The 26,217-nt window shown below is 48.3% G+C and overlaps 7 protein-coding genes across 7 annotated transcripts; 4 read left to right on the plus strand and 3 right to left on the minus strand.

The window, feature by feature from the left end:
* The first annotated feature begins 7,481 nt into the window (after positions 1–7,481).
* On the plus strand, positions 7,482–12,451 carry K441DRAFT_603801 (uncharacterized protein). Its single transcript, XM_067645318.1, has 5 exons — positions 7,482–7,761; positions 7,811–9,215; positions 9,286–11,156; positions 11,204–11,427; positions 11,480–12,451. The coding sequence occupies exons 1-5, from the start codon at positions 7,501–7,503 to the stop codon at positions 12,177–12,179; spliced, it is 4,461 nt and encodes a 1,486-aa protein (XP_067508206.1). The 5' UTR covers positions 7,482–7,500; the 3' UTR covers positions 12,180–12,451.
* Positions 12,452–14,062: 1,611 nt separating this feature from the next.
* On the plus strand, positions 14,063–16,627 carry K441DRAFT_542858 (uncharacterized protein; the record flags this gene model as incomplete). Its single annotated transcript, XM_067642712.1, has 2 exons — positions 14,063–14,530; positions 14,600–16,627. 2 exons carry the CDS (start codon positions 14,063–14,065, stop codon positions 16,625–16,627), a joined length of 2,496 nt encoding a protein of 831 aa, XP_067508207.1.
* Positions 16,628–17,267: 640 nt separating this feature from the next.
* On the minus strand, positions 17,268–18,675 carry K441DRAFT_603805 (uncharacterized protein; the record flags this gene model as incomplete). Its single annotated transcript, XM_067645319.1, has 2 exons — positions 17,268–18,546; positions 18,653–18,675. 2 exons carry the CDS (start codon positions 18,673–18,675, stop codon positions 17,328–17,330), a joined length of 1,242 nt encoding a protein of 413 aa, XP_067508208.1. The 3' UTR covers positions 17,268–17,327.
* Positions 18,676–18,856: 181 nt separating this feature from the next.
* On the plus strand, positions 18,857–20,094 carry K441DRAFT_653999 (uncharacterized protein). Its single transcript, XM_067647626.1, has 4 exons — positions 18,857–19,151; positions 19,359–19,471; positions 19,627–19,986; positions 20,041–20,094. The coding sequence occupies exons 1-3, from the start codon at positions 18,957–18,959 to the stop codon at positions 19,805–19,807; spliced, it is 489 nt and encodes a 162-aa protein (XP_067508209.1). The 5' UTR covers positions 18,857–18,956; the 3' UTR covers positions 19,808–19,986; positions 20,041–20,094.
* Positions 20,095–20,305: 211 nt separating this feature from the next.
* K441DRAFT_693461 (mevalonate kinase-like protein) lies at positions 20,306–22,991 on the minus strand. Its single transcript, XM_067652653.1, has 2 exons — positions 22,247–22,991; positions 20,306–22,195 (listed from the first exon to the last, which is right to left on the minus strand). The coding sequence occupies exons 1-2, from the start codon at positions 22,577–22,579 to the stop codon at positions 20,798–20,800; spliced, it is 1,731 nt and encodes a 576-aa protein (XP_067508210.1). The 5' UTR covers positions 22,580–22,991; the 3' UTR covers positions 20,306–20,797.
* A 732-nt stretch (positions 22,992–23,723) lies between these two features.
* K441DRAFT_674262 (CaaX prenyl protease) lies at positions 23,724–25,292 on the plus strand (the record flags this gene model as incomplete). The annotated part of the gene is made up of 4 exons (XM_067650733.1): positions 23,724–23,744; positions 23,797–23,979; positions 24,034–24,973; positions 25,030–25,292. The coding sequence occupies 4 exons, from the start codon at positions 23,724–23,726 to the stop codon at positions 25,290–25,292; spliced, it is 1,407 nt and encodes a 468-aa protein (XP_067508211.1).
* On the minus strand, positions 25,052–26,141 carry K441DRAFT_654000 (uncharacterized protein). Its single transcript, XM_067647627.1, has one exon. The coding sequence runs from the start codon at positions 26,076–26,078 to the stop codon at positions 25,494–25,496; it is 585 nt and encodes a 194-aa protein (XP_067508212.1). The 5' UTR covers positions 26,079–26,141; the 3' UTR covers positions 25,052–25,493.
* Positions 26,142–26,217: the final 76 nt, after the last annotated feature.

A 26,217-nucleotide genomic window follows, 5' to 3' on the forward strand; every position in this document is an offset into this window, starting at 1 on the left:
ATTTTATTATAACCTCTACTATTACAGATAAGGCCGTTTAAAGAGGCGTATAAGTCTTTCTATATAAAGAAACGCGTTAAGTATTATAAATATTAGTTAGTAATATAAAATTAAAAAGAGCCTTATTACGACCTTACTAGGAGAACACCTAATTGTAGAGCTGAAGAAAATAAGTTAAAGGCGTCGCGGTCGCATCACGAGTTAAGGTTGTTTGGATATTTCCATTTAATATCGGCGATCGATTTACATACGGCTAGTAGAAGGCTTGATCGACACGCACTTACAACGAGATGTAACAAGGTGGTGTACATCTAATACTGGTGTTCATACGCGAGCCAGCTTGGCGTTGCGCCTCAACGGGTTAAGGGATATTCCTAAGCACGTGATAGCAGATAAACGCAACTCGGCGGTTGTCTCAGCATGCTTAGACCATAGGGAGGCCGGATAAATCCGGCCCGATGGCACTAAACCAGTTTAGGCCATCTGTCCCTGTAAGGTCTGAGACACTTTAGCCGACGTTTATAACGCACGTCACGATATCCGCACAGCTAATATTACGGATATTCACTTCTTATTCTTACGACGAGTTTAGGCAGCTTAAAAATTCATTAATTATATACTAAGCTCCAGCGAATCGAATGGTCTACGTAAGAAGTCTCCCCGCCTTTCCATTCCTGACATTAATTTTAAAATAGCCGTAACGCGGTTTGCTAAAGTAAATAATTAGCAATATCCGCACTAACAATATATTAATCTTAACCACCCACTCTCTATCTATTATATCTATAATCCAATAATTAAAACCTATTAAGATCTATCTATTATAACGTGTTTAAGTCCTCCCTAACTTTATCTAACCCTCTACTCTCCCTCTACTGCTTTTAAATGCTATCTATTAATGCCTCTATTAAAGCGAATAAGGTAAAGAGGTTATAAACCACAAGCCAGTTAAGCAGATTAATAAGCTAGTAGTACGCAATAGGCTAGGGATTACATTAAAATGGATCCCTAGCGGTCTCTACAGCTATATAGCCTGCGGAGGGAGCTACCCTAGCTTATAAACAGCTCTTATCAGCTTTAAATAAGCAAGCTAGATAAAGCTATTACGGAGATATATCCGTACCGTGGTTATATAGAGCAGCTCAAGGCCCTAAGGGTGCTAATATTTAAGCGGCAAGATCTTATACTTATGGCAAAGACGTCTTTTAGTAAGAGTATAATAATATAAGCACTACCATATCTCGTACCTAATGCAGTTATTATTATTATTCTTCTACTTAACGCGATTAGGTTAGAGCAAGTAAAAAAGATTATAAAGCTACCTTATATTCGACCTATTTATATATAGGGGAAGACAATATCCGCTAAGCTAATTAAGGATATCTGCATAGGCAGCTATATACATATCCTTATCTCCCTAGAGCTTTTGGTTAGTAATAAGCTATATAAGGTTCTAATAGACCCAATATTTCGTTCTTATATTGCCCTTATAGTAGTTAATAAAGTACACCTACTTACTAATTAGGGAGAGACCTTCCGTATAGTATACGCACAACTCTTTAAAGTACATTCGGTCTTGGTTAATAAGCCTTAGTTTATATATACCGCAACGCTAGACCCCTCTATGTTTTAGACTGTATATAAGCTAGCTAGGTTTAAACCTAATATATAAGTTATTAAAACCCTAATTAATTGGCCAGAGCTAAAGATTATATAAAGGATCATGACTGTGCCAGAAAAGAAGGACTTTTAAGCTCTTTACTTTACTATTACTGCTGCTCCAGTATATTTATATACTGCTAGTAATAGCAACTAAGGAGAGGGCGAGTAATTAAGAAGCCGCTTAATATCCGCACACCGCTAATAGTTTAATTAACTTTAGCTAATTCTAAAGACGATCATCTTCTTTAATTCTAAGGAGTGGATAACTGCCTATTGTAATACTATTCGCAGCTAGTTAATCTATCGCGGCTATAATACTGCTGTTGCTAGAGAAGCGGTGCAGAGCTACTATATAACGCTTGCGGATATTAATAAAGACCGCTTATACGCCAAATACGCGCGCCCAACGTCTTAAATTCGAATTTTCGTTATATTAGATGTAGTAGCACACGGTGCAGATATCCTAGATATTTACCGTTCAATCTAATATAGAATGCCTCGCTATAAATCCTGTAATATGCTAATACAGCGGTTTAGCCGGGTAGGCTAAGGAAAAGGCCTCTTAGGCAAAGCAATCTTTATAGTTAAGAGCCGCTAGTAGGGTCCTTATAATAAATTAGGTAGTTCTAAGCATATACAACCTTAGTATATAGGCGATCTTCGCGTAAGCGCGCTGCATAATAATATCCGCGGGCGACAAAACGTAGAGACTACGGATATTACGGGTGATGCTTCATCTATAGCGTTAGTTAGTACTAAGCAGTTAGTAAATATAAGAAGCGGGTATAGGTTAAGCCCTAGTAGTTCTATAGTATACCTACCTAAAGAGCTTATTATACCGACCCTACGCCTAAAGAAGCGGTTAACTAATGCGCAGTTACGTAGTAAACTGCCGTTTACCCTATGGCGGCTAGTTAATAAGGATTAGGTATACTTACAAGAGATATAACTTACACACTATAGAAACCCACAGTCTACTATTAGTAAAGACTTATATTACAGTAACTATAACCTAATAATATTTACGGATTGCGAGTACAATATCCGTACTAGCTATAGTATAGATATCGCAAAAACCCGCCGGGAGCCTATATTAAGTAATATATAAAAGTGGTTTACGCAATAGGCGGAGGCTAGGTATTAGGATACACTATTAACGCCTATAGTTAATTGCGTTATACTAAATAAGCAGCTCTATCGCCTCTGTAATATAGGGTAAGTTTTAAATACGGTATTATTAAGGCAAGCAATACCTAAGTGGGATCCCAATATCCTTAGTAAGGAGCTTCCGTCCCTTATTAAGCTTTTAGTAGATAAGGAACAAAAGTAGAAATAGAAAGAAATAGGGCAACTTTTAGGTCCTTCTGGGTTAATTATACAGATATCAGAGCAGTTTTCCTAAGCATTAGAGCAGCACGCTGCTGCGGATAAGCGCTTATCACAAGCTCTTATATAGGCTTCATAGGTTTTAGATAGGAGATTTAAAATATCAGCGCCATAGTAATTAGCACCTCGCTATAGCGCTAATATATTACAGGCTAGTTAATAGTTAGCTATAGACCTCTTACTAATAACTTAGGAAGAGAATATACCTATACCTTCGCTAACTCTTAGGTCTCTAGCTCCTACTCCTCCATTATTACCCTTATACTAGCTGTTAGATATATCTCTACCACTAGCAACCTACTAGTTAAATACGTCTTTATTAGTACCACAGAGGCGGTTAACGCGATTAAATAAAGGTAAACGTATACGAAGAGCACTATAGGAAATTAACGGCAACGCCAATTAGTATATAGCGGGCTAATATTAGGCGAGGTTGGCTAATATTAGGCGGGGTTAGCTAATACTAGGTAAGTTTACCTTATATTCGCCAAGCGGATATTGCAACCACAGTAGCTAATATCTATTAGGACGCCCCCCCCTCCCCCTCCTACTCTATACCCCTAGTAAGCGCGGCCCGGGAACTAAATAGATTAATTAATTAATAATATTAATTACTTGGGAATATATACTAGTGCTACTAACTATAGCAGATATTAAACGGTTATAGTAGTAGCTTATAGCTAATATCTTATATTACTTATTAAGCAACTCATACGTAGGTTAAAGCTGGGTTTAAGCAAAGTTAGTAGGCAGTACAAAGCTATCTAACTCATTATTATCGTTATAGAGATTAAGCTTATCAAACACGGCGGAAAGATTACCGCCTAGCTATGAATTAAACTCATTAAGGGCAGATTAATTAAGCCGTTTGATGCCTAGTTATAATAGAGGCGGCGCTTTTATCTTTACTTGCCGTGCCTAATGGCAAATAATAGAGCCTGCGGCAATCGCATTAACAAGTAATTAAATATCCGCCGTAGTAGATTTAATAGTATATTAAGTAGATATCCATTCACCAAACATAATCTTAAACTTTGCACGTAGTGGCCCTATATAATTAGTTATATAAATACTTTAGCGGAAGAGCGAGTCTAGGTTAAACATTAAATTGCTATAAGCGTATATAAGCTACTTCAGCTCCCTATTAAGTAACTCATTATCAAGATCTATTGGGTAGTAACTATTCTATTTACCGCAGTTATTTACTAGACTATTCGCTAGGATAGCTTACTAGAGCTTAGGGGAACAGGCATCTATTAAAGTTAACTAGAAGAAATATAATATCTTTAGTAGATAGTTCTTATTCTAACTACCTATAAAATAAATATAGATGCGGGGGAGCACATAGCTAAGCAGGCCGATATCCGTAAGCTTAATGGCGTGCTTAAGGACTTTATACATCTCTACTAGTTATAAGAAGCGGACATATATTAGAAACTCTATATTAGCAGGCTTAGGAAGTATTTATAAGGATATAGTACTGCTAGCCTACTTAGGGTAACCCTTTTGCTACGGTTCCGTAGGCTAGCTAGTATAGTTAGCCGCCCGAGAGACTTCTTAACCGAAAATAGCTATATAGATATCCTTAACTACTGCTAATAGACGTTGCGGAGATAAACTCTTAAGGTACTGCTTAATATCTATAGGCGACTTAGTATTACAGGAGTCCTTAATCTAAGTATAAAGCAACGCTATAATATAAGCGTCAAAGCTATAGAGAATTAGCTCCTCTATATAATAAAACAGCGCGCGCTTAGCTAGGATATTCCTTTAACCTAGGTGGTTTATATAGGTATACAGCGTAGAGTACTCTTAGGCTGATTACTTACTACCATAGTAATACCGTATAACTATATATAGGTAGTTCAGCTTTAAGTGCCAAAGAGCTAGAATAGGCAAAGCCCAACATAGGCTATTATAGGCGGATATTAACTTAATACATTCTCCCCGACACGACCAAATAAGCTTTACGGTCTTTTAATTATTATAGATTAGAAACAGTTGCTCCTTAAATACTTTATTAGTACGTTATAGATTTATTTAATAGAGAAAGATATTGTTTAGTACCCTATAGGTTTTAGATATAGAAGCCTCTCCAGTTATAATAGGTCCTAAGTTAAGCCCAAATATCCGCGCAGCGGGTATTATATTAATAGTAGGCATATATAGATGTTTAAACCGCGGGTTTTTGCTAAGTAATACATTAAGGCCTAGGTATGCTTCTATAATAGCTTTATAAATTAAAGCTATTAAGATCTACTTCTATATTTCGTCTTATAGATTACCCGGAGCCTCTATAATATCTAAGAACTTAATTAGGATATCCGTATAAAGCATACTTTATTAAAGCCCACTATTAGGTATATATACGCTAAAGATAAGCTTGCTAGTTATACGCGAATAGAACATTCTAGTATCCCTAAGTGTTTAATACTAAACTTATTAGAGGTAGTTAAAGTTATTATAGATAACAATCGTATTAGAAGCGGCACCTATTAAACGGATTTTCACCTATATATAGGTTAGTGTGCGCCCGCACCGCGGAGATTATAGGCTAAACCTTAACTCCTAGGCTACCCGCTCCTTCTACTAATTTAAAGTAATATAACTATTAATTAATCTAAGCCCATAGAGCACAGAAAGCACACGGCGCTTAACGCCGTTAGCTTAGAGATACATCCCTAACAGCTGTAGGATATAATTTACAAAGTTTTATAAAAGGCTAAATATAAGTATAAAAGCTATTAGAACCGCACGGCCTTTATATAGAGAATATTTACGTCAACCCTCTTAATATGCTATAATTATATGCTCTAGTATAGGTGCGTAAGTTTTTATAGCTTAATAGCGCTGCCTAAGGTTAAGCTGCTTAATATCCACATATTAGTCAAAGCCGCCAAATAGTAACTCTTTCTCCCTTAGCTCTTTAAGCTCTCCCTAGATAGTAAGAGTAATACTAGCACCTACTATACCGCGTTTCTCCATCTCTTTAGTATAGATATCTAGGATATCAGCATCCTCTAAGAGTTTACTAAGGAGCTCCCTTACTCTTTTCTTCTTTAGTGCCTTGCGTAAACCTTCAGCTATTATAATCCATTTAAGTGCTAGGTCTCCTATAGACATCTACCATAGCCTAAAACGGTTAACAATTGCCCGGACCTTCTCTACAGCGGATATCCTCTTAGCGGATATTGCGGATATTGCGGATATTACGGGTATTTTATTAACTCCTACTTCTTTATCCTCTTGGGGATCTATATAGTTTGGTGGCGGTAAGTGGGCTATTAAGGACCGTATTTAAGCTGAGGATAGCAATAGGGGAGACAATAGGGGTGGGACAAGACCGCTAATATCCTTAGGTACTATATCCGCTATATCTCTTAATCCTCTAGCGGTATTAGTAGATAGAGAAGGTAGTTTATTGTTAAAAGCTTAAGAAGACTGGCTCCTACTAGATAAAGTAGAGGGGTTTCTTTAACGCCTTTTAGATGCACCTATGGCTGGCAGTTAGTTCTGGAAAATCTATTAATTAGAGAGCTAATTAAGGCGATTCTAACGTAGGTATTTACAGGATAATAGACGTGGCGGTTGCTTACATTAATTTCGTTAAAGTTAATGGTTTACCTTATATAAACAGAGCGGCTTAGCTTCTAAAAGCTTACTAAAGTGGCTCAGACTAAGGAACAGATGGATCAATCGAATAGGTTAGCTTGCGGATATTCATCGGTTTCTTGGTCTGAGCATGCTGAGACAAACTCGGCGGGTTAAGGGATAGCCCGTCCATAACTGCCTAACAGCCTTTGTGTACCAACTACGCCTTGGGGTTCCCACGGGTAGTAGTGTCGAGGTCTCCACCTATGGTGTACAGTAAGAGTCGTAAGAATGGCAATCTACGCGTGGTCGAGGTTAGGAGTAAAACCACGGTGTTCAACACCAAAACGTGGTTTCTCTTGTCGTAGGCTACCGTCATAGTACAACGGCCAATCCTCTAAGTCGTTAACGACATAGTCTTTAAGCGCCAAGGTTCAAGGCATTCGGGTTAAGATCAGCCGTATTCGTGTAGGCCGGTAGACGCGTTCGAGTTGATCCGTTTGACTGATGGGAGACTGCCTTCCTCTCTCTCCCCCTATTGCGTGAACGCCTGTGTTATCGTCCACTCGGGCTCGTCTTAGCTGCGTCTTAGCTTCTCAATACAAATCGGTTCACGACTCCAATAAGTGATAGATACTAGACACCGGACACCACGTGAAGGTGCGTCCATCGTCCGGTATTGATTGGCTAGGAGAAGAGGATGACAATGAGTTATCGCTAGAGTGAGGGATGGGTGACTCGAAGTTGCCCGATTGGTCAGGCTTCAGCCCTGAACCTCGCTAACGTCGCTAAGGGTGGTCTTTAGTCCTTCCCGTTCCGCCATCTTTAATCCTCCCACTCTTCTGCAACCCGCCCGACATCATGGCGGCACTCCGTGCGGTCGCAGAAGTGCGAAACGCAGAGTTCTGCGACGCCCTGGACGATACATCTAACCCATCCTCTGATTCATTAGAAACATTTCTCAGCTTCTTTACCTCGAAAAGCGCAGGTACCGAAACAGATGCTCAAGGCCCGCCACCGAAGAAGAGACGACTCAACAGCAAAACCTCGGTTGATGCAGGTTCATCAGCTTCATTCGAGAGCTTAAATAGCGTGGTTCTTGCCCATATCTCCATAGATCTTGTGAGCCACACATTTGACATGGATCATTGGATTTACTGATAGATCTTAGCGTTTTCCTGATGAAGAACTATTCCGCTCATGTAGTTGGGATGAAAGCGTGAAACCTCTCGAAGTCTATCTTGAATCGTTTACACGCAGCTCCGCAAGCCGCTTCGCCATCTCCCTATCGACCGACGCATACCAATCCTCTACTCTCTTATTGCATGCCACTACTAATTCGCTAGGAAACATTGCGCAACATCTTGAAAATATTGAGGCGTTTTCAGGGCGGCGAAATGGAAAGAATCGTTCTGGAGCGATTCACACAGCATTCTCTCGATGCTCCATATACCCCCCAAGAAACGGACGCCCTTGTTTTCGACTTGATACTCAGATCAGATGGATTGTTGGCGTGTCGGCGATAGATACAAAAGGGCCGAAAAGTGCCAAAGCACAGGAGGAACTACGACTTCTGAATACATATTTCTCGAGTGGTTCTGCACAGGACACTTCTGGATGGTCACTCCAAGATTTCTATGAAAATGTCCATGTGCCACCAACAAACCGTGAAGTCTCTACCAGGATACAGAGCGGCGCAATCAATTGCAAACTTTACCCATTTCAGAAGAGGGCTGTAGACTGGCTGCTGCAAAGAGAGGGTGTGTCTTTTGGCGAAGATGCATTGACACCTATCCAGGCTCCGGAATCTACGAATGCTATCATTCCAGCGTCCTTTAGAAAGATGCAGGATGCTACTGGGAATACATGCTATGTCAGCCATACCAGAGGATTGTGCGTGACAGACTTTAATTCTATATGGGATGCCCAGAGAGCATTACGGGGTGGCATTCTTGCGGAAGAAATGGGTTTGGGGAAGACCGTTGAGCTTATTGCCCTCATGTGTCTCCATAACCGTCAATCTACTTCAAGCCCAATTTTCGACGCCTACTCCGGCACTTCGGTGACTCCTTCCGGGGCAACACTCATCATCACACCAAACTCGATACTCAAGCAATGGAAGACTGAAATCAACACCCACGCTCCTCATTTGAAAGTCTTACACTACAAAGGCCTTCCTTCAGAATCGGCTCTTAAATCGAATGATGCGGCAGCATCGGTTGAGAATTTGCTGGAATATGACGTGGTTTTGACAACATACAGTGTTCTTTCTAGGGAAGTACATTATGCCAATATTGTTCCGGACCGAAACTTCCGTCACCCCAAAAAGCATGAGCCTCGTCGAAGTCCGTTGGTACAAATATCCTGGTGGCGAGTTTGTCTTGACGAGGCTCAAATGGTGGAAAGCGGGGTCAGCCAGGCAGCTACTGTGGCTCGCCTAATTCCTCGATGCAATGCTTGGGCTGTTTCAGGGACGCCTCTGAGAAAAGATGTCCGAGATTTACGTGGCCTTCTCATATTTTTACGTTATGAACCGTATTGTAGCTCAAAGACACTCTGGGGCAGAGTAGATAAGGGTGATTATTTCATGGAGACATCTCCGAATGTCGAGATTATTTGCTTTGCAGACACGCTAATTTTTAATAGCCACATTTAAACAGATATTTGGGCACATTGCCATGCGCCATACTAAAGATAAGATCCGTCAAGAGCTCCGGCTCCCTCCTCAAAAGCGCGTCGTCATCACCATACCTTTCACGGCAATCGAGGAACAGAACTACTCCGAGTTAATGAGACAGATGTGTGAGGCTTGCTGTCTAACACCTGAAGGAGCACCGACTACGGACGAGTGGGATCCCCATGATCCTGCGATTGTTGAAAAAATGCGAGAATGGCTTATCCGCCTGCGCCAGACATGCCTTCATGCACAAGTAGGCCGAAGGAACCGAAAAGCACTGGGTCGCAAAAACGGACCTCTACGCACGGTGGAAGAAGTGCTAGAGGTGATGATAGAGCAGAATGATACTTTGCTAAAAGCAGAGGAACGGGAGTTGCTCCTCGCGCAGCTGTTGCGGGGCCACATCATCGCTAACGTGAAAAGTGATGAGAATCGTAGTCAAAAGGCGCTTGAGGTCTATTCTGCTGCTCTTTCGGAAGCATCCCGATTCGTTCAGGATTGTCGAAATGAGCTTCGAGAAGAGCAAGAGAGAATCAGCAACTCAGAAAGTGGCATTGGGGATCCCTCCTTAATGCCAAGCGATGGAGAGAATTCAGATGCTGAAGAGAAAGGTACTGAAAAAGCCGGACGTCTTTCCGCACTTCGTAAAAGTCTCCGATCAGCACTAGAACTGGAGCACCAGTGCAACTTCTTCGTTGGTACCTCGTACTTTCAGATCAAATCAAATGAAAATATTACTAAGCCTGAATCCGAGGAATTCCATCGACTAGAGAAGCTGGAGACGGAGTTCTATGATAAAGCTAAAGCAATCAGGAAAGAACTTCTACATGAGTCCCATACCCGTGCTCAACGACAAATCCAGAGGATCGATTCCAAGATCAAGTCTAGGTTGTTTGCCCAAATATCCAATATTCGAGAACTCAAAGATTACGGCGGCATCGAGAACCGCAGAGTTCTTGATATGATGGACCGGATCAGTGATGTCCTCAATAAGCAAGCCAGCCAACTTAACGAATGGCGTAAGAAAGTTGTTAATATTTTACTTTTACCCCTAGTTGATGAAGATGAGGGTAAAGAGACCACAGGAGACGAATACGAGGACTCCACGAAAGCGCAGGATGAGCTTTACGTGTATATTGCGGCGCTCAGGGCGATCGTAGCCGATAGGAATCTTGCTGTTACTGGGTTAAGCAACGAGCTCATTGATCACGAGATGAAGTTGGGGAGTCAACAGGCAAAAGATGGGGAAGGTCATGCCCCTGAACTCATGCTTAAGGTGATGAACATTCGCGACAAGCTCAAGCCTACTACAAAGGACAGTTCTTTGAAAGGTGTCATTTCGGTTGCACGATCTTCGGTGACCACACTTCAATGGCAAGCTGATGGTGGTAATGAGCGTGCTCGTATGGAACTTGGTATTGTTGAGCGAGAACTGAGCGAGATTCAAGAAATCTCCAGTGCAGAGTCCAAAGCGCTCGCTGAGTTGGAGAGAGAACAAGAGCTCTTCCGAACGACAATGAACCAACGCTTGGAGTTCTATCGTCAACTCCAACATATCTCGGATACGGTTACTCCGTGGAGAGAAGAACTGGACGAGGAGTTGGATGTTGCGACTCTCCAAGCTCAGGGTGTCCAGGAAGAATCAGCTGTCCGTCGTCTGGCAACCTTCAGGACCAAAAAACGTTTCCTGCTTCATTTGAGGAACGAAAACAACCAAGAAGGCGAGCGTATTTGTGTGATTTGCCAGGCAGACTTTGAAGTCGGGGTTCTCACCATTTGCGGACATCAGTATTGCAAGGAATGCATTCGGTTGTGGTGGCATCAGCACCGCAACTGCCCGGTAAGCATTACCAGAGCCGTTCGGAAGATCCAGCTGATGATTGTTAGGTGTGTAAACGGAAACTGGCCACGGCTGACTTCCACGATATTACCTACAAACCAAAGGAGATACAGGCACAAGAGGAGAGCCATCAAAGTGAAACTCCAGACCAGCCGTCTTCCCCAACATCACACAGTTCAATATATTCGGATATTAGCAGCGCCGTTATGAACGAAATTAAAGCTGTTGAGCTTGACGGGTCTTTCGGTACCAAGATTGACACCATCGCACGGTATGTGAAGAGGCGTACGGTTCCGAGAAACTTCCGACTGACGTGCTGACAGACATATTTTGTGGATACGGGAACACGACCCAGGTGCCAAATCCATCATTTTCTCACAGTTTCGGGACTTTCTGGAAGTTCTGAGAGGGGCGCTGAAACAGTTTAAGATCGGGTGCAGCAGCATCGAGGATAAAAACGGCATTGAGAAGTTTCGTCAAGATGCCAGTATTGAATGCTTCCTACTGGATGCAAAGTCGGACTCATCGGGGCTGAATCTGGTCAACGCGACACACGTCTTCCTTTGCGAGCCACTCATTAACCCTGCCATCGAACTTCAGGCAATAGCTCGAGTACACCGGATCGGACAGCAACGGCCAACGACAGTGTACATGTATTTGATTAGTGAGACAGTAGAGGAGGCAATATACGACATATCTGTTTCTCGACGGTTGGAGCACATGGGCAGAAGGCAGAAAGAGTTTGCGAGCAGCTCGTGCTCTGGCACGGCAACTCCAGCGCTGCAAGAAAACGCCATTGATGCAGCGAACTCAATGGAGCTGCAGCAAGCTCCGCTGCGAAAGTTGTTGCGGAAGAAAGGCGATGGGGAGATTGTAGGGCAAGAGGATCTGTGGAATTGCCTGTTCAGCAAGCCACGCCGACGGCAGGCTGGCGTCTCGCATGGATTGTTAGAGATGGAAGTAGGGCGACACCTGCGCGCAGAGGCGGCGGAGGAGAGGAGGGCTGCCGGTGCCGGGAGCTGATTGGACCGTAATGTCGCCATCCCTGTGCAGTTTTATATAGAAACGAGTCAGGATGGAGCTGCATCATGTGCACAACATGCAATGAATGACCTGAGCAATATACAGATCTACGTATTTTAGTCGGCAAGACGGCGTCTCAGTGGGATTCGGTGTACACAAAAGTGATTAGAAGTGGGGATTGTACTGGTAGTGTTACGTCAGAACCGGGGGCAGGATTGCGCTCCTTTCAAGCATTTCCCACCCTTGCATTTGGGAACAAGCCGTGCTTGGCGGAAGGGCTTGTTTTTGCACGTCTCCAGCTGTGGGGATTCAAGCTCCAGGTCAAGCTCCAGTCAAGCTCCGGTCAAGCTCCAGTCAAAACACATGTCAACTGCGCTCCCGTGGATGATTGCCTAATCCCGACTGATGGACCTTGGACTCCGCAGTGTTATCCATGCCCTCTAGCCGGCAGCTTCCGCTGACTATTGGAATTACGAGAGACGCTTGAGAAGCTTGAGGCCAAAGCTGCAGCAGTACGGTAGTCCGCAAATCCCGTCACAGATGCTACCAGGGCTCTGGACACGATGTCGATGGGCCAATAGCTGTGCGGGAAAGGTGGTGCGACGGCTGATATGTGTGTGTACGTGAGTGAATGTTGAATGAGTGTTACGTCTTTTGTGTATATGTGCAGGGTGTGTGCGGGATGTGGTGGCCAGCGAGCGAGCCCTGCGCAAATTTGCATCCTTGCTTTTTTGCGTCTTTCAGCCGGCGGCTGGCTCCCTCACCACGGAATAATGGCAAGCTAAGCTTCGCGATGGTTCGTATTTGTACTAGGGGTTGCACCTGTGGAGCCTACCACGCCGTGCACGCATACTACCCTCATCTCACGCCCGCCCACCCATTTCAAAAATCTCCCAGCTGAAAGGCCTTCCTACATCGTTTTCTTCCATCTGATAAAAACTCAGCCCCTGACTGCGCTTCGGTCAGCACCAGGCTCTCCAAACCGCCCAAACTGCCCAAACCTCTAGCCCAATCGCCTGCCGGTCGGCCCATGTCATTGCTGCGTGCTTGTTGGCCTGCAAGACACCTTGGCAAGCCAAGAACCGCCCGATGCTCAGCATCTCTCTGGGCAACCTTAACGTCCTTCCTCCGCTATCAGATCGTGAGTCCGCTCTTTAATCTTACACTGCTCTAAATCGCCCTACATCGCTGCTATACAACCCATCGCCATTGCGCTGCCCCTCCCCGTTGCGAATTGGTTGCTCCCGGGCATCATGGGAACTCTGGGCCAGTCCCAGTGCCTTCTACCACATTTGCCTAGGCCTAGAACTTGAGCACAGCCTCCCCATCCCCACCCACGCGGAACCAACTCCTGTCAGTCTGAACTTTCCAATCGCCACAGAGCCATTCCCATTCCCATTCCCAAACTTCGTCGCTCATATTCGTTTTAGCTGTTAATTCGTCCGTTCGACACGTTTCAGTTTCGTAACACGCCCTAGTAGAACTTGCTACGCTTGCGCGTCCTCGACCCCTCCAAACTCTCAGCTACCACGTCCGCCCTCACTAACTCTTGGGCTTAAAACAAAAGTCCTAACATTAGCCATCCGCCCAAAATAAATTTGGCCTGATTGCCATTCAGTCAGCCGTTCCGCGGCGCCAGCTGCCCAGACTCGCATCAGCCCTAGCGGTACAACCTTGCCCGGAGTACCCACCCTGGACTTTCGGGCATAGCGACTTATTATATAACACATCAACACTCAATTCCTTACGCGCCCGACCCAATAAAACCCACACCATCATACTTTTGGAGGTTCTTGTGGAGTAAAAATCACACGCGGAGCCCAAGCCAGTATTTGAACGTACTGTACGCGGGTTGCCGCATGATGTGAACGATACAAAATAGCATGAGTTCCAGTCCGGCACGCGCTTCGCTTTCCTCACAGACATCGGCACCCGGCAGGTCACTACTTGCGAGGTTAAAATCACCGCTGCAATCCAAGACGCGGAGTATTACGGAGTTTTATATCCGGCCAGATGACCCGCACTGCCAGTACTCGCCGGGAGATCTCATCACCGGGAGCGTTGTCCTAAAGGTCGTCAAGCCGTTGAGGATCACCCATCTTGTCATTTCACTGCACGGATACGTCCAGGTTTTCAAAAATCCGAATGCACCAGGGGATGGGTTTCGCGCGCATAATAGTAGTGTAGGGACAGGAAAGGGGAGAAAGACTGGGAGCTATTTTGGTAATGGTTTTGCTACGCTGTTCGAGGACGAATCCGTCCTCTGTGGCGAAGGGAGGTTAGGAGAAGGAGTATATCATTTTAATTTTGAGCAGGAATTTCCAAGCAAGGGTCTCCCGAGTAGCATTGATGTGGGTTTCTCTTTCCTGTTGCTACTCACTTCCTAAAGCGCTCTATGCTGATCATTCGGTGAACTATAGTTTGAACGCGGCACGATTTCGTACATGTTGTCTGCGACATTAACGCGGCCAACAACTATTTCTCCAACGACGACGCATGACACAAAAGTATACCTACTTGAAACGATTGATATCGCTCCAATTCTCGAACCGAAACCTAGGGTCATATCACTAGAACCAATACTCCGAAGATCAAGAGCGAGGAGTAATGCCAAGAAGCGAACCACACCTGCGGACTCTCCACAGCAAAGCGTTGACGGTGCTGAAGCTTCCCGGAATAGTCGGGTCCCAGAGTTGGGTAGTGTTACAGAGGAGAGCCATGCTCCTGGAAGCCCGGCACCGAGCGACGTCAGCTTCGACAGCCAGTTCAGCAATGTGACTGGCTCGGGAGTCGACTCCGGGCGATTGTCCGTTAGTACAGGCGATAGCGGCGGGACGCTGAATGGAAGCAAGACATCATTAAAAGAGAAAACAATCACTGCAACGATTGAATTACTGAAGGCAGGATTTCTTCGAGGAGACAACATTCCTGTCAAAATCTCAGTCAATCATACAAAACATATCAGAAGTTTCCACGGTATTATCATCACCTTGTATCGGCAAGCTAGGGTGGACATGCACCCAGCTTTACCTGTGGTACCAAACAACAAGGCAGACAAGGCAAACTCTGAAGATTACTATCCAAGGTCTAGGACAGGTCTAGGAGGATTATCATTATCTTCAGCTGGGTCAAGCCATGTGTTCCGTAAGGATCTCGCCCAGTCATTCGCACCGCTTTTCGTGGACCCTCGAACCTTCACAGCAGAAGTCAAGGCATCTGTACGAGTTCCGGAGGAGGCTTTCCCAACCATCTCATCCGTTCCAGGCGCCATGATCAGTTTCAAGTACTACGTAGAGGTCGTTGTTGATCTACAAGGCAAACTAGCCGGACTCGATAAGCTCTTTCCAAGCTCCGGTCTCGTTAATGTTCCCACCGCATTGGGTACCGCACCTGCGGCTAGTAGATTTGAAGACCCCGTCCGCGGCATAATGTCTGCTTGGGGAGGCAATTTCATTGACACGGAATCAATACGACGGGACAAGAGCGTCGTTACTTGTGTTTTCGAGGTTATGATTGGCACGAAGGATAGCGATCGGAAAGGGAAAAGGAAACAAGAGCCGGAACTTGAGCCAGGAATGCAGCAGGGCGTTCATCAGATCGAATTGGCACCAGGTGACCCACGCTACTACCCTTCTGCTACTGAGCAGGAGTATTACGGCTACGACTACCAGGGTCAATACTATGGGCAGGAAGGGAACCAAGGAGAGTACCCGGAGGGCTATTACCCGGAGAACGCGTACCAAAACTATGGACATCCAACTGCAGAGCCGCTACCGCATCCGCAATTCCCACCACCTAACCCGGAACCCGAATCGCAGCTCTCAGAAAAGGAGCGCCTCCGCCAAGCAGAAGCGCGCCTCCTCCCCAGCCAACCTCCCACGACCCCAGACCCCTCTCGCGCCGCCGCCACGACCCCACAAGTCCTCCCCCCCTCCGCCCCCGACCTCCCAGACGAATCCCTCACCTACCGCGCAGCAGCCCCACCGCACCAACTGCCCCACGCAGACGACGACACCCGCCCCTTCGCCAGCCCGTCGACCCAGTCTTTCCTCCCCGCCCCGCACACCACCACCTCGTCCTCCTCTACCATCACCCCCCTCGACCACCCCTCTCGCGCTCCACGATCACCGCCACCACCCCCCTCCACCTCAGCACCTAGCTACACACCCCACGCCGGTCTCTCTTCCCCCTCCCACCCCGCGCCCCTGCTGCCGCCGACAGACGACAAGCAAGAGCTGCAGCGCCGCCGCCTCGAGCTCGAGCGCAGCGCGCCGGAGGATGTACCGGACGACGAGGGCGAGGAGAGCGGCGGCGCAGTGCGGCGTCCTGCGGCTGCCGTGCTGGCGCCCTCGGCGCCGGTGCTGGACGAAGATGAGGACGACGATGCGTTGCTGGGGCGTGGGGCGGAGGCTGGGGCGCGGATGGAGTTGCCGAGGTATGAGCGGTAGCGTAGGGGGTGGTGTTTTGGGCGTTTTTTGGGGGATCAGGCTTCGTGGGTTTGGGTTGAGTTGGGTTGGGTTGGTTCGGTTTGGTTCTGTTCGGCGCTGTCTGGTGCGCTTTTGGGTTGGAGTCGAGTGGAAAAGGGGTGGGTATGGTGTTTGGAACGTGTAGTGTTTGGCTTGCTTGGACTGTTTTAACCTTCTTTTTATATTTTTTTGAGGGGAGCGTGGGGGTGGGATTTGTGGCGCTGCATGGGATTATGGATAGCGCTCGTTTGCATTGGCCACTTCCCTGGCGCCCTCTCTCTCCCTGCTTCTCGGTGGAGAGGGAGATGGACGGAGGGCCCGATGGTTGGACTGCTTGGTTCGAAGCCGCGAAGTGCGTGGCGGTTCTGATATGCCTTATGAGCGGATTGGGCTGTTTCTGTTCTTTGGTCTGTTTGGGGGCGGAGAAAATAAAAGGGTTGAGGGTCTTGGACTTGGGCCCGGCTTAGGCTCAAAATAGAGGATACATGTAAGCTAGGAAGTGAAAGTGCTAGGTTTTACCCGCCGTTTTAGCATAGGGACACCAATACGGAAGTTTTCTGCTCTAATATTCGAAATGTGCATTGACGTGTGAGGGGGGAACTGAGGCAGTTAAAGGCGATGAGAGGCTCGGTGGAGTGAATTTAATATAGTAACTCTATGCTATCCAAGAAGCTAACACCTATTAAATGCTATACATATAGTCCGCTAAGCCGCGTTCTGTACTAACCAATCCCAAACGCCGTCTGCTATGCTGAATAAATTTACTCACGTCTACGCTTTCACCATGAAAATCTGGCAGGACGTTAGTAAAGACAGGGATTCGAAATCGTGGAGAACGGTTGGTTTTCACCTCTCTCAACGCCTGCGGATCCATCGACGCCATCTTCTTCTGCCGAATATAGCGCTGCCTGACGGCATGCCTGCCACCCGCGAAGCTAAGGGCGGGCTTGCTCGCAGACACTGCGGCTTCCTGCTTCTGAGACTTTTCCGCCGCGTCGTCTGAGGATGAGGGCGTGGATTGGCGGGAGGGAGCAACAGTGGTGGTGGACGAGACCGTGCCTGATTTCTCTGCTCGCCGCTGCGCCTTCTTAGGCTTCTTTGCCTCCTTCAGCGCGCGCTTCTCGGCTTTCCGCCGCTTCTTGTCGGCCTTTTCGTCCGAGAGGGTTGGTTGGGAGGGCTCTTCCTCGGCGGCCTCTCGCTTCCGCTTCCTCTTGTCCTTATCCTTCGACTTGGACTTCGATTTAGATTTCGCCTTAGCCGAACTCTCCTCTTCCTCGTCCTCCGCAGTTCCAGCCGCAGTTCCAGCCGCAGCAGCAGCGGCCGCAGCAGCTTTCAGGTCCGCGCTCCGCCTCTTCCGCTTCAGCCGCGGCTGCTGGGAGTCCGTCGTCGCCGCATCCTCATCCTCCTCACCCCGCTTCCGCTTCCTGCCCTCCTCGCCGCCTCCCTCCTCAACCAGCTCCACGTCCCCTCCCTCCCCCGCCCCCTTCCCAACCCTCTTCTCAATCCTCTCCCCAACCAAAAACCCCCCCCTAACAAACGCCACCGCGCCCCACCTCCCCGCCTGAAAAACCCTCAGCACGCGGTCCCCCCGCTTCCGCTCCTCCCTCTCCACCTCCTCCGTCCCCTTCCCGTTCAGCCGCCCCAGCAGTCCCTCGAACGCCCCGAGCGCCAACGTCTCGGCCGTCTCGCCCCGCTTGGCGCCGAGCCCTAGCGTGTCATCTTTCAGCAGCACGCGGACGTGCGATGTGCTGGCGGCCGTGTAGTGCGATGCGTGCGGCGCGGCGGTGGCGCCGAGCGTGCGGCCGGGGGTCCAGCCTTGCGCGGTGAGGATCCGGTGGCCGAAGCGGGTGGTGTTGCGGGACCAGGTTGTGTTGTTTGGGTCGTCGGGGAGCTTGGTGCGGCTGGGGATATGTTGTTAGCGTTGGTCGGAGAGGAGAGCTGGTAGGAGCTGGTTTGGGTTTTGGGGGGGAGTTGGTTTGGTAAGGGGGAGTGGAGGGTGGAGACTACTTTTTCGGTGCACTGAGACCCATTGTGGTGGATGTGCGGCGTGTAGCTGGCGGGGGGGTATTTCGTGTGTGCTGGGGGAAATTTTGGAGGTCGAATTTTGGAGGGATTGCGGAGGTGGTGGGGACGGAGTGCCGGAATCTTGGCGGTGGACTGGCGAATGTAGGCGGCTAGCTCCTTTGGGGTTGAGTTTACCGGGCTTTCCACCTTCAAGGCCATCGCAGCACGAAAGGTGTCTTGCTGTGGATACTGCATAGCTAAGCTCTTGACTAACATACAGCACTGACCGCTGTACAGCTGTGTAGCTATGAATCCTTCACAGATTACCGTCAAGAAGACGGCAGTGAAGACGGGCGTTCATCAAGCAGTTCAATCTGGGAAGCGTGTGGAACGGGCCGTTGAAGAGGAAACAGACGAAGTAGAGGAGGATGATGAGTTAGCCAATTTGCAAGCTTCAGAAGATTTGGATGTGTCAGAGGTCATCCAGAATATGGTGAAGAACGTAAGTCTTGGTTTCCTCGCTGTCATCGTTCATTTCAGGACCTGCTCTTTCTCAATTGGAGGTGTATGGTCTTCTTATCATTGTAGATGTAGCATCAGTTTTACCTCAATCCCTTCTCTATCCATTGGGGTCCGCCAATCTCAATTGTATTAAAAAGAGGAACGAAACACTAGATATTCTGAACGACTTCCTAATCATTCCATATAGACCCGTGCCAAACGAGCCTCTCAACGCAACGCCATTCTCAAAGCTCACGATGACCGTGTAAAGAAGACGCATAACAATATCGTGATGATATTTGACAAGCAGAAGAAATCAGCGTGGGTCCCCTGCCTACCTACTTGACCATCTCCAGTCGCCTGGCTAGTGCTTCAATGTCATCTACCAAACACCGTTCTGCTGTCTCTCTACCTCTCCACCAATCTGCCCCTCACTCTAGCCATTATCTGCCCACACCTCTAACTCACCCAATCAGTGCCGCTATCCGCGAGCAGCACAACCAGCGCCTCGTGCTCCTCCTCAACAGAAAGGCCCATCTCGAAGCCGAGCTCTCCATCCACCTCACCAAGCTGCAGCGCGCCTACCTTGCGCACTCGCAAGATCTGCAAAACGTCCTCGAAGCCCGCGCTCGCACGCTCGAGCACCCAACTGCCTAACTCACACTCCTGCTCCTCCTCCGTCCTTCCCTTCCCCCAGCACTCCGCCATAGCCAACCACACAGTTCCACGCCATCGTTTCACCAATCCTTCTCACGAACATTCTACGGACTTTACATCTAGGCAAGATGACAAAGCAACAACTTATACTCCGGTATTCCTAAACTATACTTATTCCGGTTCGTCTGCGCATCTCTGCTAGCCTAGCATAGCATTCGAACTAACGAGAGCAGCCCATACGGCTCAGCTGTCCGAGACACGCGCCTGTGGCTGCCATGCAAATCCGCTCCGCAGCGCCGGACTTGGCTTTGTTTTACAAGTACGCGCTAAGCGGCTCCGGACTGTCAGGTACGGAGGCCAAAATACTGATGCGTCGGCTTGTCGGCCATTTTAGACAGCCGCTGACGTTATTGCGGGTTTCTGGTTTTTTCGATGCCTCCTCGCGCGTGGTGGTGAGCAGGACGAGTTTTCCCTTTGTAGGCGAGAGAGGTGGAATGGCAGATAGAGCAATAAAACCGACGTTGAATTAGTGTAGTGGTAATGCAGCATGTCTTATTACTTTTCCCCCAGCACCTAGAAAAGCAAACCAGAAAACCAGAAAGTAGAACGCATCTGAAAAATTAACGCAAACAAATATTTTACAGCACTCCAAGCATATTCACTCGTTCCTCCCTCCTCCAATAGCCAGAGCTAACCAAAGAAAAAAAAATAAAGAGAAGACCCACCATACACCCATCTACGCCTACGTGGATGCGCTCAGAAAAACTTAGAAGGAAAAAACACGAATTACTAACGTTCTAAGTAAGTAACTATACGTACAAAAACCCCACGCGGTCCAACGTTAGATGAAAGAAACCCTCACGTCCCTCCCAGCGTGCCCACGCGACAATATCTTTTATTTCTTTACTTTCTCTTTCCAGAGTGGACACTTCTTCAGAGCCACCCGCCCCCCACACCTCTCCTACTCAGGGGCACGAAACAGTCGCGCGCTCAAGGCCTCCAAAACTTCCACCCCTCGCGCACCTCCTTCGCCACACGTCCGCGCGTCCCCGCAACCCCAACGAGCCTCTCAATGCCCTCGTTCCCCTTCGCGCGCAGAAACTTCTCCTGGTCAATCTCCTCCCCGCCCTCCTCCTCATTTCCATTATGCAGCACAGCAGGCCAAAGAACGCCTACGCCATCACCAGCCAGGATCGTCTCGAACTTCTCGAAGCCCTCCACCTCGAGGGCGGTCTCGAGATTGTCGAGGATCTTGAGGTTGCTGGGCGCCTTTGTGCGGGCCGAGGGCAGCAACGAGTCGGAGTCATCGGAGTCGGATCCGAAGTCGAAGGAGTCGGTGGAGTCGGTGCTGGGCGACGCGCGCAGCGACGACGCCGGCTGCGGCTTCAGGATCGTGATGGCGCAGCCGCCGCCGCCCGCGCCGGTGAGCTTCGTCCAGCCGACGCCCGTGTGGTCGATCAGCTCGCGGATGCGCTCGAGCTTTGGGTGCGACACGCCCAACGACACGAGCAGGCCGTGGTTGATGGTGATGAGGTCGCCGAGGTGCTGCAGCGAGGCCGGGTGGGTTGGGTCGAAGTCGGGTGAGGTGATGAGCGAGTAGGCGGATTCGGTGACGTGGTTGATGCTTTCAAGGAGGTGGTTCGTGATGACAGGGTGGGCGGCCTTGAGGGCGGCGACTTTGGCGACTTCGGTTGCGGTGCTGCGTGATTGGCGCGTGTTGACGAGGAGAAGAGGGAGTTCGGGGAAGCTGCGCAGTGGGATTACGGTGGGCGGTTTGTTGTAGTCTTCTCGTCTGAAAAAGACGGCTTTGCCGCCGGCTGAGACCGTATTATCAACACCAGAGGGGTTGCCGTGGATGCACATTTCGCCAACAAAGGCCCAACGATTGATGCGCTCAATCTGGAGAGAGCATTCCTGAGGTGGCTGGTCAGGGTGGGGACCGCTGAGGGCACGTATTTGAAGGAGTAGCGCGGCGCTGAGACAGACAGCAATACTACCACTACTACCCAAGCCAGCTCCAATTGGAATAGTAGAACGGAGAGTATATANGCATGGTGCGGATTTCTGGGAGCCAAGGGAGAGGAAGAGGTAAAGGAAGGAAGCGGCAGAGGCTTGGTGGATTTTCCGTTGAGGTTCAGAGAGTTTTGAGGAGACAGTGACGATGTGCGGCTGCATAGCAGCAACGAGGTCTGGGTCTAAGGAGGTGACAAGGTCATAGTAGTACTTCTTCTTCTTCGGATGGGAGAACGCCGCCCATGGTAGATCGTCAATGTTCCACGTGTGGTCCAACGCAATGTCCGGGAAGCGGAGTGTGACTGTTCTGCGGGATTTTGAGAGGAAAGTAACTAGGAGGTAGGATCTCAGCGAGATAGAGGCTGCAATGGCACCCTGCGCAGATTTTTAGCTCTGATGTACGTGATTGAATTGACAATGACCAACCTTGCCATAGACAACTGCATGCTCCCCATAAACAATGACCTTTCCTGGTGCAGAGACCATGAAGGGGGGCATCATCGGCGCAGACGGCCTTCGATGCATATGGGGGTAGAAGGGTTGCACAGTGAGGCCATTGGAAGCAGTAGCTGAAGGGCGACGATCTGGTAGAATAGTGCCTGCCATTTCGTCTATGGGAGAGGAGTCTGGAGTTTGGGTGCCGTTGCTAACGGTATGAGGCTGCTTTTCAGTATCGGGCTTCTCTGGCGGAACGGAGTTCTGACAGCTCAGGTCAGCGGCCGACTGGCCTCTATTCCGGTACGGACCATTGGTAGTCATGTCGGGGGCTATCTCTCTGCGAGCATCGTCCGTGGAGGAACTACAAGAAGTGGTAGAAAGGGAGTCGTGGGCGACGGATGGTTGTTGGCGCGATCTTGCAAGGAGCTTTTGCTGGGTACAGTAAGTGGGAGACTGGTGACGATTAGCGTGCTTTGATCGCCTGCGCTTAGACTTTAAGCTGCAGGAACAAAACGCCCCCCGAAACTTGGCTCGAGGGAGACGACCGTTGAGACCTGTCAGGATCGTGAGCTTCTTCCTCTCAGCTACACCTCGTCCAAGCCCAAAGACCGAAGCAGCGTCTGCTATGTACACGTAACGTCCGTCTCTGTCATTTGTTCCTTGTTTTTTGGGTGGTAAAAATATCAAGCACAGCCCCTTTCGTTGATTGGGTGGTTTCTTCCGTTGATAATTCCTCTCCCGACTTGAAATACCCTGCGCCTTTCCCAGTTTACCTCCGTGCTACCGTCTCGATCCGAAGCAAATTTCAGATCGTGAAGCGACAAGTGAGTCGTGTTTCAAAGCTGGCTAAGAATGTTTCTTTTTTTATACAACAGGCTCCATAGGGCTTCGAATTGCTTGTCCTCTAATTATCAGAGTCGACATTGTTCTCTTGTCTTGATACCCAGTGACCCTGTCCCGTGCGATGTTATCCATACCCTCATTGAGATGCAGCAACACCGCCTGGAACACCTCACCGATAATCAACAATGGCTGAAGCCTCTCGGGTAAATCGTTCGAAGCACTGCGGGAAGACTCACTACTTGGGACTGTTTCATCCGCGAGTTACATTTTACAGCGCAACACGTGACGATATCTCCTACCATTAGTTCTAAGTGCTGCAGCTGGAATCTTCCGCTTGTCAGTCAAACTTTGAGCACAAGTTTTCAAAATCATACTGTATAAAAATTAGTAGTAAAACCAAATAATAAAAATACCTCATCAAAATCGAGGCATCAAGGCTATTCTATGTTAAGCATACCTACACACGACTCTGGTTGGCCGTACCCGTGCTGTACATTAGGCTTAAAATATAATACATGCTTACCTACGTCGATTAAGCGCGGCCTTGTGAAGCCTTCGCTGTCCTTAGGGTCCAAGTCTGACGAATGCTTCTCACACATCTCACACTCCCTCACATGAAAAAATGATACAGGCGTTTCTCCAGGTTCGCTTCCTTTTGATTGACTATTTTTTGAGCACAACTAAAATATTCATAGCGTTTGGCGCGCTTGCTGGACCGCCCCCTCTTCCCATGGAAGAAGCTCGTAATAGGCTTCTCCCTCGCAGACTTCGCTCTTGGAAACTGGCTGCTGTTCCGACAATATAGAGTCCTTTCTAAGACATCCGTTCCTAAGGCGCTTGAAAATCAAGTAGATAAGGCTACCTTCGACAAGAGCCAGGTTCGTTGCCGCGGCCTAGCATCGTGCTCGCGTCCGTTGCTAACACGTACTCAGGAATATGGCCGCGCTAAGGCTAAATTTGGTTTCTTCTCGAGCATCTTTAACGAAGTAAAGAGCTACGCTATACTATACCTTGATGCATACCCTAGACTATGGGCCTTCACCGGCTTGCTACTCGCTCGCTTTGCGCCCGCGCGCTTCTCTGGAGAAATTACACAATCGCTGGTCTTCGTCTTCGTCTTCAGCTTCATAGATCTTATCCTTGGTCTGCCCTTCAGCTATTACCACAGCTTTGTATTAGAGGAGAAATTTGGATTCAACAAGATGACCGTCAAGCTTTGGATAATGGATATGCTCAAGAGCCAGGCACTTACAATTGCTTTTGGTGTGCCTATTGGAAGTGCATTCTTGTCAATCGCCAAGAGGACCGGACAGAACTTCTTCTACTACCTCTGGCTGTTCATGCTAGTCGTTCAGGTTTCAGCGATTACAATCTACCCGATTCTCATCGTACCCCTCTTCAACAAACTCACCCCACTCAAGCCTGGTCCCTTAAAAGAATCTGTAGAGGCACTCGCTTCCAACCTTAAGTTTCCACTTACCGAACTGCAAGTCATCGATGGAAGCAAGCGCAGTTCCCACAGCAATGCCTACTTCACCGGACTACCGTGGAAGAAGAAGATTGTCATCTACGATACGCTCCTAGACAAGAGTTCTGATAAAGAAGTTGAGGCTGTCCTCGCACATGAATTGGGCCATTGGAAAATGGGACACACAACAAAACTTCTTGCAATTAGTCAAGTGCATCTATTCTACATTTTCGCACTCTTCTCTGTCTTTATCAACAACAATTCCCTATATGAATCGTTTGGATTCCACAACGAGCGTCCAGTCCTGATCGGATTCCTCCTCTTCAACAACATTCTTGCTCCTACGGACGAGATACTCAAGCTGTTGATGAATATCTTGACCCGCAGCATGGAGTACGAAGCAGGTATGTTTCCCCGTTCCAGCAGCTTTCCGTCCGAACGATACTAACTCGACTTACAGACGCCTTCGCCGTCAAGCTTGGTTATACCGCAGAACTAGGTTCCTCCTTGATCAAGCTTCAAATCCAGAACTTGTCAAGCATGGATGCCGATTGGTTATACTCAAGCTTCCACTATTCACATCCGATTTTGACCGAAAGATTGAAGGCAATGAGCTGGAGCGCTGATCAGAAGGTGAAGGGTAAGACTGGCGATAGTGAGAAGGCAGCAGACAAGTCGTTGGACAACGAGAAACCCCTGATGGCGGCTGATAGAGAGCTTTGAGCCGAGACGATTTGTTGTATATTGGTTCGAAGGTTGAATACCGGGAGGTCATCAAATAAAAGGTGGATATGCCACCAGAAACCGTGAATTGAGTGATCGACCTGAACGCTTCGAGTAAACGTGCCCAGGATTGGTCGGTGGTGATATTGTTTCCTGCTCAGAAGAGACTTTCCTCTGAAAAGGATCAAGAATGTTTTACTCTCATGCGGCAGCTTTCCTCTGCTTCTCCTCTGCCCTCTTTCTCTTCTTCTCCTGTTCCCTCTCCTTCTTCGCCTTCTTCCTCGCCTCTTTATCCACCTTCTTTCCCGCACTACCTGTCGCCAGCACAGGCGACTCCGCGCCCCCATCTTCCACGAAATTTGACCTATCCCCAATTTCCCCAACCTCGACTCCGCCCTGCTCCCGCTGGAACTCCTCCAAATCCTGCCAGCCCTCTTCCACATCGTTCAGCTTCCGCTTCCAGCTCTTGCCCTGCAGCTTCGCCCCTGATTCCTCAATCAAGCTATCAAGCACCCTATCGTCGCTCTCAGGCTCTGGATCCGGTGCCAGCCTCTCTCCCCTCAAACCAGCCTCCACGCGGCGCAAATTGTGCAGCACGAGCCCACCCATCGGCCCGCCGTGCGTGGAGAACTGCACGCCAGCCGTGCTGAGCAGAGCGTCGGGGTGCAGGTGCGGAGAGGATTCGCTTTCGGTAAGGTAAGTGCTGAGCAGGGACTGCGCGGCCTCGATGGACAGCTGGTGGGAAGAATGGGCGCGGTAAGGCGGGTAGGATATCTGCGGCGTCATCCTGCGATTGGCTTGCTGGGAATTAGTTGTGATGGAAGGTTGGCATATATGTATACATGTATGTATGTGTCTATTCAATACAGCAGGACGAAACTCGCTGGAAATTTTCGGCGAATTCGAACTTTTGCGCACGGGCCTT

This window comes from Cenococcum geophilum (assembly GCF_001692895.1).
Source record: "Cenococcum geophilum 1.58 unplaced genomic scaffold K441scaffold_6, whole genome shotgun sequence".
NCBI lineage: Eukaryota > Fungi > Ascomycota > Dothideomycetes > Gloniales > Gloniaceae > Cenococcum > Cenococcum geophilum.